The 16,070-nt window shown below is 41.2% G+C and overlaps 1 protein-coding gene across 2 annotated transcripts in view; it reads left to right on the top strand.

Moving 5' to 3' along the window:
• Positions 1–16,070, top strand: part of ROBO4 (roundabout guidance receptor 4) — a 969,314-nt gene that overhangs the window by 481,079 nt on the left and 472,165 nt on the right. For both annotated transcript variants that reach the window (XM_069614539.1, XM_069614540.1), the window contains exon 14: positions 1,313–1,642. In XM_069614539.1, the coding sequence (XP_069470640.1) occupies positions 1,313–1,642 (330 nt within the window). The remainder of the gene's footprint in view (positions 1–1,312; positions 1,643–16,070) is intronic.

The following is a 16,070-nucleotide window of genomic DNA, read 5'->3' on the forward strand; positions in this document are numbered from 1 at the left end:
AAAAATAAATATGTTTAGTGCTTTTACAGGCTTATTTGTTTTTTTTGTTTTGGCAAACCTCTGAGAAATTTCGGATGATACATGAGGATACAAGGATGTCCCTGTGGATAAAATATAGGTTCTGCAAGGGCGGATAGGTTTCTGGCATCCTCCATAGGGACTTTAATACACCCCCTGTCCTGCTAGAGCCTAGCAGGCCCCTGCAGGTCAGTGGTGTATTTTAAAAATATTTTTTTATTTGCTCAACTTCTCACTGGAAACAGAAATGTTTTTTTAAATGTATTCCTAAGTTCCTGCATAGGAGGGAAGATATGGTGAAAAGTGGGGTGTCAGCGGGAGGCATAAGAGTTGTTTTAGGAGGTGTCGGAGGGGGGGATTTGCACCTGCAAATATGACCCACTAATATTTGCTTGAAACAGATCTTTTCACCGTGTTCAGCAAAAGCTTGCAGGGGCACTTTTGGGCAACTTTGTACAGAAGGGCATTGTTTCATCGACAGTAGTTTTTTCGGCAGGTTTTTTTTACGAAAACACTTTGCCAAAAAAGTCATTGAAATTTTGAGGGGTGGGAAAGGGCAGATAACAGGTTGCGGGGTCGGGAACAGTTAGGGGGAGAAGAGGGTTTGGTGGGGGAACCACCCCAAAAAATAAAAAAATAAAAATGTTGATGACTTTTTTGGGAAAAATGGTTTCGTAAAAACACCCGTCATAAAAGTGACTGTCGATTATATGACATATTACCATTTGTACAGCCTTATCTGTAACACAATACAATGGTAAAGACATAACAAGTTTGCAGTTAGAAAAAAGGGAGCGTAAAAAACAGCAAATGGGAGGACCACCATTGCGTTGAGAATAACAGGATAAAAAAACAGAGAGCAGCAATTAGAGGGTTGGACTGTGAAGGTGAATTGAATGACAAATGTACATACTATATAGTGTAGCCTAATTATTTATAGTGGTATTGCATACACAGTATCATACTCTCAAATGTTATCTTAGTATTCAATGGCATGGGTTCACCTTTTTTGCGAATACTCCAACTTGTGAGTCAGAGAATTTTCTGTCCAGAATGTGTTGTTTTATTTTAGGATAACATTGTTTGTGTACATCATTTTGTATGAAATAGCAAGTTCCTCTATTGCATCAAGCTTTTTACCATTGCAACATAAACAAATGTGAGCGCCACCCATCCCTTTGGAATACACGCAGATAATAACTAATCTTAAATGGATGCGAATTACATTCTACTGGTTATACATGAATTACTTTTTAGTTTTTTCTATAATATGTTTTCCTTCTCTTATTTGCAGCTTTGTCATTTGAAAGAAAAAGCAATGGAAATCTAAGCCATGGTATCCTGCTAGTGCCGGACAACAGTAGCATGTATGGTCCACTGTTTGTAGATCTTCCGGGAAGGGACATGAAGACCTTCTATAGCACCCCTCTTATTAAGCACCCCGGGACAAAAACAAGAGTGCCAGAACCACTGGGCTCCCCAGATACTAGTCCGCTGCCTCAGTACCTTCATTCAAATCCTGCCAACACCTTCTATGACAGGAGAGCAAGGAACTGGAAACCAGCCGCGCACACACCACCAAAACTAACGCTGCGGGAATCATGGGAGAAGAACTGCAAGAAAGGTAAGTTCGCCTTTGGGAACACCAAGAAATGTAATGTCATTTCAACTGATACTGTCGAGTTTGTATTTTTTGTATTTATTGTTTTATATAGCGCCCATAATCCAAGGCGCTTTACAATGAACAACAAAATATGCATTAAACATGGAACCGTAGCAGCTATAACGGTAAACATGAATCAAACCAGAAAATCAGCATGTAGAACAATTTACATATGAGAAAGAAGAGGAGAGGAGGAGGGTGTAGAAAGAAGGAGGAGAGAGAGTAGTGAGTAAAGTGAATAGTAGGAAGAAGGGAGATGTAGATGTAGGGGAAGATAAAAAACAAAGAGAAGGGTAGAAGAAAGGGGGACAGAAGGGGAAGAGGGGGAAGGGGATCAGGGAGGTTGAAGGGTGGCCAGAAAAGAAGGGGAGAGAGAGAGCGAGAGAGAGAGAGAGAGAGAGAGAGAGAGAGAGAGAAGGGATAATGGTATGAAAAGAGGGAGAATGACAGAAAAATGGAGAAAGGCAGACAGGGAAGTGATATAAGCAGAAAGATGATGAGATAGGGAATGAGAGGCAGAGAAATTCAGAGTGAGTCCCTTGAATACAGGACAGCACAGGAGCCCAAATCTGTTTAGAGGTGTGAGTGAGATAACAGGAGGATGGAGCAGAGAGAAAGAGAGTGCATGGGGATCTGCCCCGTTTCTTGGCCCAGGCGGAGCAGGCGACAACTCGGTGTGCAGAGCTAAATAGCTCAGGAGGAGGGCAGGCACAGTTAGGCGCCCACCTAGAAAGCTGCTTTTGAGCTTCCTGGACAACCGATCAAGCAGTCTGCTGTGCCGGTGAGCGCTCCTCTCCAATGTATGGCTGGCTGCTCTCTGCTGACTTGTGGATGACTGGATGCGTTTGGAATATGCAAACAAAGGAATGCATATTCCAAACAGAACATGTGAGATGCTCTGGAGTCCCACACCCGTGCCCCACATTCTTAGTGCTGAGCGCCTTTGCAGTGGGACAATTTATAAGTAATGGCTCATTTAACAAGCCATTGTTTTTACACAGTATGTGCTTAACATTTCAGTGTTAGGAACTGAACATGGGGCATTTCTATTCACCATGCCAGCACAAGTATCAGTTAGCTTACCAAACCTATGCATTCTTCAAAGAGAAATAACGTGCCACACAGAACATGTTTTTAACTATTTTCTTTATTTTCATGTCTCTATATTTGACACACCAAGACGTTTATTTTATCTTGCTTAAGTATTCCAGTGGCTGCTTTGGGACATGGACTAAATGTATCTGCTTAGTATCAAAGGTCTTTTAATTTTCTGAACAAGCCAGCCAGATGGCACCTCAATGTGACTTTGCACCTTGCATAGGAAAGCAGAGTTCATTGTGTGTCACCATGCAGACAGTAGTCCATGCCAAAGCAATAAAGTGATATGTGTGCAGCAATGTTCTGTGTGCTGCTCAATCCACCATCCTGTTGGTTGATGGCATCTGTGTGGTGATCCTGTATGTAACAGCACATATGCCTGTTTTTTTTCTTATGTGTTCAATTTCCATACAATAGCACACTGGATTATTTTGTGTATGTAACTCTGATCAGCATGTCATACCGGGCCCACACTTAAACCCATAAAGCAATCAAATAAGTGGCTTCAAATTGTACATCCACTAGACCAAACGCCCTTTCTACACTGCCACACCATGATTTTCACTAGCTGCAGGCCAGCACTAAGAGATGCCAATGCTAGCTCTGTTGGATTAAGCACAGGCCTGCTCTTTTTTGCAGAAATAACCCCTTAGGCCTGTGTAATAGTGAGGAGGTAGTGGCTGAGGAACTGTGGACCCTTGCATTAGAAGCCGGTTTTGTTTAAAACGCTTCATCGGCTTATTACTTGTTGGGCTAAAGTTTTTAAGAGATACAATCCTTTTTTGTGTAGCCTTTCTGTGCATTGTATATTGGGTCCCTCTTGTACGGTATCCTGTCCTGTCTGTAGATATCATTCCCTAAAGATATTTCTGTATTTGGGTTGGGCATGCTCACACTGAGACCCAGCTCTTCCTCATCTAAAATTCTTCAGAAACAAGAAGCAATAGAGCCCTTGTACCCCATTTGAGTGGCTGATGTTGCAGCCATGTTATACTCACATCCAAAAACGTAAACTGTTCAAATGAGCATGTTTGGTTTATGGTTACAAACATTTCAATGTTAGGGTGAGTATTGTGAACTGTGATGTGAGCACCAAACCATGCATTGGTTATGAATTTAGAGATTCACATATATAATCCTTTTATCACAGACTTGTTTATCAAATGTAGAGATCTACGATCACTGTTATACTGCTGCAGTGCTCTGTGATTTAATCCAAAGCATACAGGAATCCTCATTGGTGCTATGTGTCCCCTTTCCCACCCTCATAGTGGTATTTTAAAGGAGTACAATAAGAGTTTACGAGAATGCCCATCTTGGAATGATAACCTTCTATCAGAAAATAATTCATATGGTTAGTCTAGTATTGCCCCTTGCGAAATACAAATGAGGTGCAATACAGGGCCAGTTATCAGTGGGCCCTCAGACCACTGTAGGCTGGTCACACTGCAGTGCCCCAGTACACACAGTTTGAAACTGCATCCAGGCAAAGCCTTCTGTAAGAAAAGGTGACAAAAAAAACATTTACTTGGGCAGCAACAGCTTTGTTTTTACATTAAATTTCTTCTGTAAAGTACTTGAATTACAATGTAATGAAACCAGTTTAAATTATATAGCAATTATTTATTCATATTGAGAAGGGGTTTTGTCGCATGACATAGAGGTGTAGTTTGGGAGTGATGTGTGCCAGTCGGGTGTGGGGCGCATTCTGATGTTTCGCCCTGGGCACCAAGTTGGCTAGAAACTGCCCTGGTGGAGAATAGGTAGAGGGAATGATAAATTGAGAGGAAAGGTAGCAGAGAGCATGAAAGGGAGAGAGTGGAACTGAAACAGAAAAGGAGAGAGGACGATGAGAGAGAAATTGAGTGTGAATGATAGTGTGATTGAGAAAGAGAGAAGCAGTGAGATGTAGAGAGGGAGACAGAGACAGAAAAAAACATGATTGAGAGTGAAAGTGTGAAATGAGAATGAGAAAGAGCAAGAGAGAGACAGAGAGACAGAGCGAGAGACATAGAGAAAGAGACTGTTCTCATGTCAACCTTACAGGTGAAAATGTGCAGAATACTTTGATCAGAGAGTTGCATAGGTAAACGTGTACTAGAAAGCATTTAACAAAACACAATTGACTTGTTTGTTTTTTGTATATAGGCATTGTCAACAGTGGCTTACTAGTGTTATACATTGGAAAAGCCCATGCCATGTTGTCATCCCAGAGCAAGCAACTTAATCATCATCAAGGGTGGCGCTTGAGTGGAAAGAGCATACGTCAACATATATAACATGTGCTGGTCACCTCCATAGCAGTTGAAGTGGCTGCGTATTGTGGTGCCAGGTGAAGAGTGATGAAGCAGTTGGTGGTCGGGCCCAGGGTGGATGGGCCATCTCACTTCTGCTCTTGTGGCCCTCTCACCCAAAGCTATGGTTCACTCATTAATCTTTCGTTGCTGCTATTTTCACTCTCCTCCAGACTTCAATACCTGTGCAGGGACCTTTTTGTTTAAATAAATGATAAGTGATGGCAAGTGACTGGGGTCATTTGGTATGATTTAAGAATTAATTTGCATGATTGGCAGTGAGTTTACTGAATAACAAAAATGTTGGCAAATATAATGGTTGCATTTTAAAGTATACTAGCAGAAGTACCTGTTCCCCCGAACAGGTTCTGTAGACAGACATGATAACACTGATCCTGTAGGTTGCTGTTCCGATTCGATTATCGCTTGATGTGCTTTGCACCCTGAAGTACACTGCACTGAAAATGGGCGTGTGTGGCTGGCTGACATACTTGGGAGCAGACGTTGTGGGGAGGTGAGAGTTTGTGTGTTGCTGACCTTCTGTGTTCTCTCCCCACCTGTGGCCACACTCTGACGTGTTGTATTTCATTGCGGTGCATTGTGGTACAAATATCTTGGAAACTGTGCATCCTAGGGCTTGGACCTTGAGTTTTGTTTCTCTTGTCAGGACTGGTCCTTCTACAAATACATTGATGTTCCGCCGATTTCAGGCAACCGTCTCATGTGTGAAGGTTCTGAAATCCAGGGAAAGGGGTGGGGTGTCCAAATGCCAAGCAGCTAGTAATGTCCGGTGGGTCCTAACAGGTAGCTATGTAAAATTTGGTGCAGATTGGTCAAATGGTGTGCAATTGTATAAGGAACAACGCTTTGCCAAGCCCCAAACCCACAAACTAATTTTGACTGGTGCTGAAATCCGAGGAACTAGGTGGGGTGTCCAAATGTCATGTAGCTAGTATTGTCTGGGGGGTCCTAACAGGTAACCATGCAACATTTGGTGCAGATTGGTGTGGAATTGTTTAAAGAACAACGCTTCGCCACCCACCACAAACCCAGACATTTTCACTTTTATAAATATAGATATTTGGTATTATTTATAGCACTGCACACCAGAAATTAAAGTTTCGGACAGTCGGGTGATTGTTGTTTCTATTTACTGTTATTATTATCTACACTTCTCAGAAGGATGAAAGGATGAGTCAGCCAAGGGGATTATCAAACCCTGCATCAGAAATGTGTGAACTGTGTGTAGGGCTATATACTTCTCCATTTTATCCAAAACTCAAAGTTGTAAGGTTTACAAAAAAGAAACCTTTCTTTTGAAAGAAATTACGCACAATCACTATGCAAACCAATGCTTTTCAAAATCTTGTAAAGGTTTGACTGAACTTGCCACTAGACATGTCCTTTTAGTAAGGGTGGATGACAAAGACATCCTTAGTGTATTGATGCTAAATGTGAAACTGTGCTGCATGATCCTGTTTGCAGCCAATGCAATTAATTTCTTCGGAAGGTGAGAAGTGCTTGTGTGGTCAACAAGGTCGGCATCTTTTCAGGATGCATCTGGGGTTATTATCTCATACTCTGACGTATGCTATATGTAACCCCATATAGAGGTTGTTTGAATACATTTTGGGGCATTATCCAGCAAGACATTTTCATCCTTACCCTGAATGCAGCCAACATATTTAGGAAAATATGGAGTCATCAGGGTGGAATTTAGAGGGATATCGAGGGAAGAGAGGGATGGGTAAGTTCTAAAGATAATTGGAAAAAGTAGTTGGCTGGAACAAATTACCTTAATATGGATACCAATTATATATTAAAATTGCGTTGGTTCTAATGATAGATTAATCTATTAAAACATATATCTTCAAAAAGCTGGTGTGATCATTCATCTCAAAAGAAGCACTTAATTCAGGAAGCTCACAAGCTTTCCATCAACTTCCAAGAGTCTCTTCTTTTATAGTAAAAAAGTGAACAACCTTAATTTATTTATTTTCTGAGTCTGATCAGGTAGTAGATACAACTATTCAATTGGTCAGCAATATTTTCCGCTTACCATTGTCACCATTTGGTCAATGCTGCCATTTTGCTTCAACCTTTTCAGAGGATAGAAATTTCAAGGAAGGGATAATGAACTATCAAAACTGTAATGACCAGTGTATTCTTTCAGAATTTACTTGAATTTACACATATGGCCTCATTACACGGACGGCGGTAAGGGTTAACGGTCACCGATACTACGAGGTCCCTTTGCGGGTTGGGGAATTTAACGCTTGCTTTTTGCAGGCGTTAAAACCCAACCCGCAAAGGGACCTTGGTGCTAATTACGGCACCGCAAATTTGCGGTACCATAATTAGCACCTTCCCCATTCCCATTATGCCCTATGGGGCAAAAATGGGAATGGGGAAGGGCAATGGTGGAAGGGGGAATTACCGCCCCACCAACCTTGGAGTAGGGCGGTAATTTCCCTTTCCGCCAAGGCGGTGCCGGTATTGCACCTTTTCCAAATCCCAAATCTGCAAGCCTTGTAAACTTCTGGCATGTGCACGTTGTCCCAAAGAGGTTGCACCAGGGTAACCCTTCCCTCATCCCATGTGACAATGAGAGTCCCTCCACACTTGGTGTAGTATTCTGCATCATGGGCAGAAGCATCAGCTTACCCGGGAATGCTATTGTTGCTTTCCAGAACGTTATGGAGGAATTTAGATAAAGAGAATTGGTTTAAAAACCACATCTGACACAAGTGAAATTGAATACAGTGAAGCCAGTAAGGGTACCAATGCCACTGTGATTGAAACACATTCAGCAACTACAAATTATTGACACTATGATTGTGAAGTTCTTTCCCATCACCTTTTTATGATTGCCCATTCAGTACAGAGATACACATTCTAGAATGTATCATGTTGTATCACCATTTTGTATGGGCTATCTGGTGCATATGAATCCAGAATCATAATTTTTTGCATATCTCACAACCAACATATTGGCTCACCTTGTGCACCATTTAACCAGACATTGCCCCAATCAGGGTCCAAAACGCATTGACCAAACAGTGCCTGCCTATTGATTATGAAAAGAGATGTAAACATGTTAAAATAAGATGAATACCATTATTTGACGTGAAAGTTGATTATTGTTTATGCATTTCTTGATTACATCTATGTAGTGTTTACTACTAAGATGCAGGTGGTACTGATGACAATTTCCTCTGTCTTCTTATCATCCAAGACCATTTATGTGCACAGATGGTTTACTATGCAGCGCCAAATAAATTTGATATGTTGAGAATGTTGTATTGAAATATAAGGTGGTGCCAAATCCTGACATTTGTATATTGTGATGAAACAGCCCTAATGGATATGAAGGTCACAGACTGCTAAATGATGTAGATTAATACATTAAATTTAAGAACATTCTCATTCTACAGATAACAAACACTTTGTCATAGATGCTAGAGAATTGGATCAGTATGGAATTTATTAAAATTGGATGAACCATGATATTTTGAAGGAGGGTCGCTAGTAACTCTGTTAATGCACGTACCTCCACAGATTCATAAGAAAGCCAAGTTCACAACTTGTAGATCCATTATTTCTGGGGTAGGCTTAACCGCTGAAAAGGTCTCAAAGAACATTGTTTACTGTATGCAAAGATATGTTATGATCTTTCTGGCATATTCAGGGACACAGTGGATGTTCTCAATCATTTGAACAATATCAGTATAATTGGGAAGTGTGGTCCGAGTTTCCGGTGTGCCGAGAACTCTGCTTGGATGTCTTGCTGCAAGCGCTTTTGGAGCAGCTAATTAGTATATTGGCCAAGATCCTGTGACTGACTCTGTGGACAGGAGTCTTTCTTTTTTCACTTGCTGCTGAAGGACTTTGTGAAGTCTTTCTCCACTTGCTGTCTGCTTGCTGCCTGTTTGCACTGCCTCTGACTGCCATGCCACTGCTGACGCCGACGCTCGCCCCATGACAAAAAGCGGGTTGGGAGCGAAGCGTAGTGGAGTGTGGTCAGAGTGTCCGGTGTCAGGTGACAGCGGATGGCGGAAGGCGACCCCCTGTGAAGGACTAAAACCAAGGTAAGTATAGTTGCGTAAAAAAACTGTCTGAGACCTGAATACTTACAAGCATGGAGTCCTACCATGGAGATAATGAGAATATACATAGCGAAACCCTAGAACCAGTAGATTGTTCTTCGCCGTCATGGGCGGCGGAATCAAACACGGTAGTCACACTGACTGACCGGCACAAAAAAACACATGATAGCGAAAATAGGGGAACATTGTCAAAGTAACCATTTAATGTTACAGTCAACATATGAGCAAGCACGGCCTCCTTTATTGACAAACATGGAGAAGAATTGAGACCACAACAAAGTGTTGAATGTAACCCAGTAACACCACTATCTCAGCTGCAAGTAAACAATCCAGAACCACACAAACAAGATAGTTCCAGCAGGCTAAGTGTGGACTACCCCTTGACAGCAAAGGGAAATACGTGGGGAGACCAAGAGCCCCTTATCAACCAACCAAAAGGAGCCATCGAGTAATAACCGGACCCAAAAGGGCACGTTAATAGCCCTGCTAGAGTCCAAGAGAAGCGACTAGAAGAATAAAACAGAAAAAGTAAATGAGGGTATGAGGAAGAGGGACCACCTGAACAAAATGACACTATGACTAGTAAACATCAGGAAACGGACATTACTCAGTGTGTGGAAAGCGGTGCGAAAGAGGCCTTAGACTCATCGACACAGAAAAGAAGGGTCACCAAGGAAACTGAACAACAATACGGTAGAGATAACATCTCAACAAACCAGGAGAAAGCCAACAGGATGGAACCCGAGTTGACAGACCACCAGAGGGTTACCGACATGATGCAGACAAAGTTTTCCCCATTACAAAAAATTAACGACCCAAGAATGTGGTTACTAAACAGAAGACAACAGAACAGAAACACGCTAAGTGAATCCCCACATGTAAATAACATAAAAATAGTGGAAAAGAGTATCTGAAAAGCCCAGAAACTGACTGACGCCCTAAAACCCTGCCGCTTCATTTTTAACAGAACACCATTGCAGGATAAGCAATTCCATTTCACTAGCCATCAAAAACAGCCAGGACAAAGAGTGGCTAATAAAGACCATCTTGAAATTCCAGCCGAAGCCATACTAGAGACCTCAAGATCTATGGAAGACTAGGTAAACCTAATAACGCAGGCAAAAAATGCCATATAAAATGAGTAGGAAATTTAAAAAATTGTTTTCGACACCAGGAATAACGTATGACAAGGCCGCTCAGACATCGCCTTGTAGCAATGACACACGAAAATTCTTTAACGACAAAGCTTTGCAAACGTCTCCTAATAAAGACAAACCCTTAATTAACATGGACATAAACAACAGGAAAAAAGATGGACAGAGAGAACGCCAAACATAGACGGATTTTAATAAAGACCCAATAACAAAAGGCCCAAATTTACAAGGGTACCCTGAAGAAAAATTCCTACTAGTCTCAACAATGGCGGCCATCCTGGAACCCTTCATGAAGCTTTACGAGGACCTAGCTGGTAAATTACAAGACCAAACTACGCTATTGGCTGTGCTCCACTCGAAGACAATTTTCGTGGAAGGCTTCATAACGTCAGTGCAAAACAACCTTGACAATAGCAACGTGAAGGTGGCTTAACTGTTACAGGACATACTTGAGCTGATCGTAAAGGAAAGAAAAGAAAGAAAACTGGCAGAAAGGTGGGAATCAATTGTAATGGCCCTTGAACTATAAACAGCCAGCCATTTGGCTAACAACATAAACTGGGATATTAGAGATCCCAATCAAGACACTGGGGCCTTTGGCGACCTATATAATACTGGAAAAAAACAGCCAGTTTTACAACCAACAAAGGAAAAGAGTACAGGGATTAACAAAGACAAGGAGAAAGTGACAGAGGCCCCCCAAAATTCCAAAATGACTATGAGTGAAGCGAGCAGTATGGCGGAAGAGACAAAACCACAAACTCATATACAAAAAACATCCATGGGGAACCAGAGAGAAACCTCTGAGGATAAAGAAAAAAACTCTGTGATATTTTCGCACAACCAAAACAAAGGGAAAACCACAAACCCCAGGGAGCAAAACCAAAATAAGTACCAGACTCCAAGACCAAGGAAGGTAAAGGAAGCATAACAACGAAAAAACCAAAGAACCAACCACCACCGCCCAACCAGAAATCTAACAAAAGTCGCAAATTCCTCTAAAAATTAACAGTATCATTACAAGGCCCGCCAGCCACCAATGAGTGTGTAGAGACACTCCAGGATGAAGAGAAAAAAAAATAGTTGAAATACAAATACCTGAGATTGAGGAATGTTCGGAAGATGAGGAAACAGAGCAAAATCTTTTGGACCGCACTACGCACTCTATACCGGACGAGGAAGAACCGATGGACGTACTTGAAACTATATATGAGAGTGACCAGGGAATAACATCAGACAATTCAACAGACATGGAGACTGACGAAAGAGATTCAGAAGACGAAGGAGTGAGGGAATACTCACAAATGATAGGCAGAAATGCAGGAGAAAAGCAAAGCCTGGAAAAGAAAAATTGCGACAGACTACCAAAGGGCCCATCCCAGAAACCAGAACCAGAAAAAAGAGCAGTGAACTCTAAAGACGTGATGACTGAAAACCGCCATAGAAACGGAAGTAGTGGGTAACCTAGAGAATGAAGAACTAAGCAACAGTACGAACAAACAAAAACATGGCACAAGATGGACCAACGCCCTAACCTCAAGAGACTGTGTCCTATTAAACAAAGCATTGAAAGGGGATGTCCCTACAAAGCCAACATGGAGAGGTATATTTTCAACAGCGACCCTCGACTATATATACACTTCCTCTAACCTGCCTCATAGAACTGAAAAATTAGAGGTAATCGACACCACCGTAAGTGACCACAACATTTTGCAGCTGACATGCAAAAAGCTGAGTAACAACAAAACAAACAAACATGGAGCAGATCTCTCACTGTACGTGAACATGGGAGGAAATAGACTAAGAATTAAGGCTGACAAGTGACCTGACTTGATTTTCAATCTGAGAAACTTAATTAAGAAAAGACAAAGAGAAGAAGAGAATAACACAATCGACTATTTGCTGCTATTGAAAGTATTTACTACAACTCAAAAGGTAGGAAATAACAAAGGGTCATGTACACAAAAGCATGTATACGACAAAGCAATTATTAATCGTAAAAAGTTTCTGAAGAAAACAATAAGAAATCTAAACAAAAGCAAGAGCCAAAATTCAGAGGAGGAAATAAAGAAAGCCAAACAAAAATATTGAAATTGGCTAAGTATCCAAAAGAAAATTATGTTAAATCAAGATTCCATATTCATGTTAGGAAAAATCCAGAGCAAAAGTAGCCATGAAATTTGGAGAACCATAAACCAAATTAATGCGCCCCAAGACGCCTTGATGTTAAACCCAATAACAGCAAGTAGATGGTGCAAATTTAACAAACAAATGCAACAGACTGCAAGCATACATATGACATCGGAACAAAGCCTGAATGTGAAAGACCTCCAAATGGACTATTCTACAGTGACAATAGAGGACATGATCAAGAAACTTAAAAACTTGAGGGCTCCCGGACCAAATGGCCTCACAAACGTGATGTTAAAACTCATCCACGAGAATGGGTGACCTTCTTGAATCATCTATTGGAACACGTAATAAAAGGGGGAGAGGTACCGAATTCTTGGAATAACGCGGTGATTGTCCCCATATACAAGAAGGGTTTTAGGACAAACCCAGAGAACTATAGGCCAATAGCTCTCCTCGACATCTTGGGGAAACTCTTTGCCTCAGTATTGCTGAAATCATTAACAACTTGGAGCGTGGAAACAGGCAGAAGAGATCCGTGGCAATCAGGATTTGTGAAAGGGAGAGGGACCTCCCTTAACATATTTCTAATTAACCTGTTAAAAAAAAATCAAAGAAACCAAAAACCGAAATATACATAGCATTTGTGGACCTATCAAAGGCCTCTGACATAGTCAATAGGGAAAATCTATGGAGAAAACTGGCAAAATGGCAGTGCCCCAGTAGTTTTGGAGAACATAAAACAACTAATTAAGAACTAATACTTCTGTAAAAATAGGACTTGACAAGTCAGGGTTAACATCCGACCAAATAGACACCACTACGGGGCTAAAACAAGGCTGTCCACTGGCTCCTGAACTGTACAACCTATACACTTCTGACATGGATGATACATTCTGTGACATACAGATATTTCTTCCGCAGATTTGAGGAATACTGGTCGGGAGACTTCTATACGCGGATAATATTGTCTTACTTGATCAGACGCCAATAGGACTCCAACACAACTGGAGGCCTTGGAAAAGTACATTGAGACAAACGTATTAAGAATCAACCCGGAAAAAACCCGTATAATTACTCTGTCAAAAACGAAAACTAATAAAAGAAACGACTTCAGTTGGTTTCTCAAAGGGAAAAGACTGCTAGAGGTAAATTTGATCATATACCTAGGAGTATGGGTTAATAACAGTCCAACTGAGGTGCACAGGAAACACCATCTATACAAAAAGGTTCAAACCTTGAGTGCCCAAGGACGGATCCTCCTAAATAAATACTGCTGATTTTCATTGTCACCCTTGATAAGCTTCTACAGAATGAAAGTGTTTCCAATTCTGGCGTATGGAGCAGAAACCACACCTGACTTACCCGATAAGACCTGGGCACAGTATGAAGGCATGTTTTGGAGAGCGGTATGGCAACTGCCAAAATCGCTGCCAATACAAGCAATAAGAAGAGAACCTGGCTTCACATCACTGAAAGCGATAGTGGACTGGAAGACCATCTCACTTTACAGAAAATGCCACGAAAAGCTCCTAACGGGAGGTTTCGAGGCACTGAATAACACCTTGAAAAACAATAAGGATATACAACTACAAAAATTGCAAGCCAAATGTGAATCACTTTAAAAGGAGCTAAATGAAACAAATGAAGACCTGGCAATCAACCCTTCAAAGACAAACAAAATAACTGTATACAAAAGATTGGATACAGACATTGGAGGAGTTAACCAGTTACAAGAGTTACGAAGACTACTGGTCGACATGGAGAAAACTGAATATGCTTCCAGGATATCTAAAACTCTTCCCAAACTGGTTTTTCAAGTAGCAACTAATGAGGTTCCGTTTAACTATTCTGCCTTTGGGAGAAGGGATCCAAAGAAGATTAAAACAAAACGCAACCCTAAATTGTAGAATCTTCCTCAAATCCAACACATTGGAATCACTTAAACATCTAACCTTAGAATGTAAAGGTCTACTAAACGAAAGCGAATTATGTTTCAGAGAAATAGCAAAAAGCACTCCCTATAGAGACTTAGAAAACATGGTGGAACGTTTTCATGGAAGGGGAGAAAATGACGACTAACTTGGCTCTGGTCAGACTTAGAATCATGATTTTCAAGAAAATAGAAAACCTCACTGAACATTCCACCTGAGAAAGTGTAGTTGGACATGCAGACTTAGGAGTGCTTTGGTGTTCAATAATGTGAATATGAAAATGACTGTGTAAAACATTTTTTTTCATCATATGTTTGTGTTTTGATTAAGGTTTTCAATCTGTTAAACCAATTGTGGCCAAATAAAAAAAATAATAATAATAATTGGGAATCAACTTTTATTCCCTTGTCATTGGATGTGATCGCTTAAATAAGCCACAACTAGGATTTACAAGCTGTTAGGCCCTTCCTTGAGACACGTTTAACTTGCTAACTGCAGCATGCAGAGATACTCAGTAAAATGTTCAACTTTACTTTAGAGAATAAGGTTTATATTATTGGCATACATGTGGGACAGTAACACTGCAAAGTGTGCCTCCCTTATCAAAGTATTCATGAGTGAGTTTGAAAGGAAACATCCCTGGTGCAATGCTTCTGTAAATTATATTGGCAATAATGCCCTTTGGGTCCATTTGATTGATGACATTTTCCTGGGTTTGGGGAATAAGAGATTTACTTTCTAAAATAGATCTTAATACTAATGACCACAATCTCAAATTCACTAGCAATATCAGTCGGGAATTAGTAATTTTACTTGAAATGGAAATCTGTTGTGACAATTAAAATATAGACAGTTGTGTTTTTAGAAAAAAATAATGTCCACTACTTGGTCTTACTATCATCAAATGTGTAGCCATAGAATTTGCTTAAGAGTATACTTTGAGGACATGCTGAGGTGCATAGAAATTGTACACTTGGATCACTGAGGTTTGTGTCCTATAAACAATACAGATATTCATTTGCATATTGCACTTCCATACACAGCCACTCATGTAGTGGAAGAAAATAATGTCCCATTCATGAGGACACAACACATAACTTCTTAAAGGTGTGGCAATCATGAAATGCTACAAAAGCAAAAAGCTAGCAAAATAATGGACTTCACAGAATGTTAAGGAGTGCTTCAATGCAGATTGAGAAATGCAAATATTCCTGCATTGTGAACTTAATTTTAACATGTGATACTTTTTGATGCTGTTTAAAGGGATTAATCCTCTTCCATGTCCTCTTTGGGCATACATTTCCATTAGCACCCGGCATGCGCGGTGCAACGGGAATACTGCGTGGTGATTGGCTCATTTGCGAGCCATACCATACGGTATTCCCTTTTACGCCGTGCGTGCCGGCTACTCTGTTCCCAGCGAGGGGCGTGGCAGCCCCTCAGCCAATGAGGAGGCTCAAAACGGGGCAATCCCCGCTCCAAGCCTCCCTATGGCTGGAGGCTTCCTTCGTCCCTCGCCGGGGACTCAGGTAAGAATTTTTTTTTTCCTCTCCGATCCCACCCGACTTACCTTCTATCCTGCGATCTCCGGCGGGGGATGATGGAAAGCTCCCGCCGTGTGAAGACTCAGAGCGGGGCCATCCCCGCTCCATGCCTCCACACAGCTGGAGGCT

Source organism: Ambystoma mexicanum, chromosome 9 (assembly GCF_040938575.1).
Source record: "Ambystoma mexicanum isolate Mex_15411 chromosome 9, UKY_AmexF1_1, whole genome shotgun sequence".
Classification (NCBI taxonomy): domain Eukaryota; kingdom Metazoa; phylum Chordata; class Amphibia; order Caudata; family Ambystomatidae; genus Ambystoma; species Ambystoma mexicanum.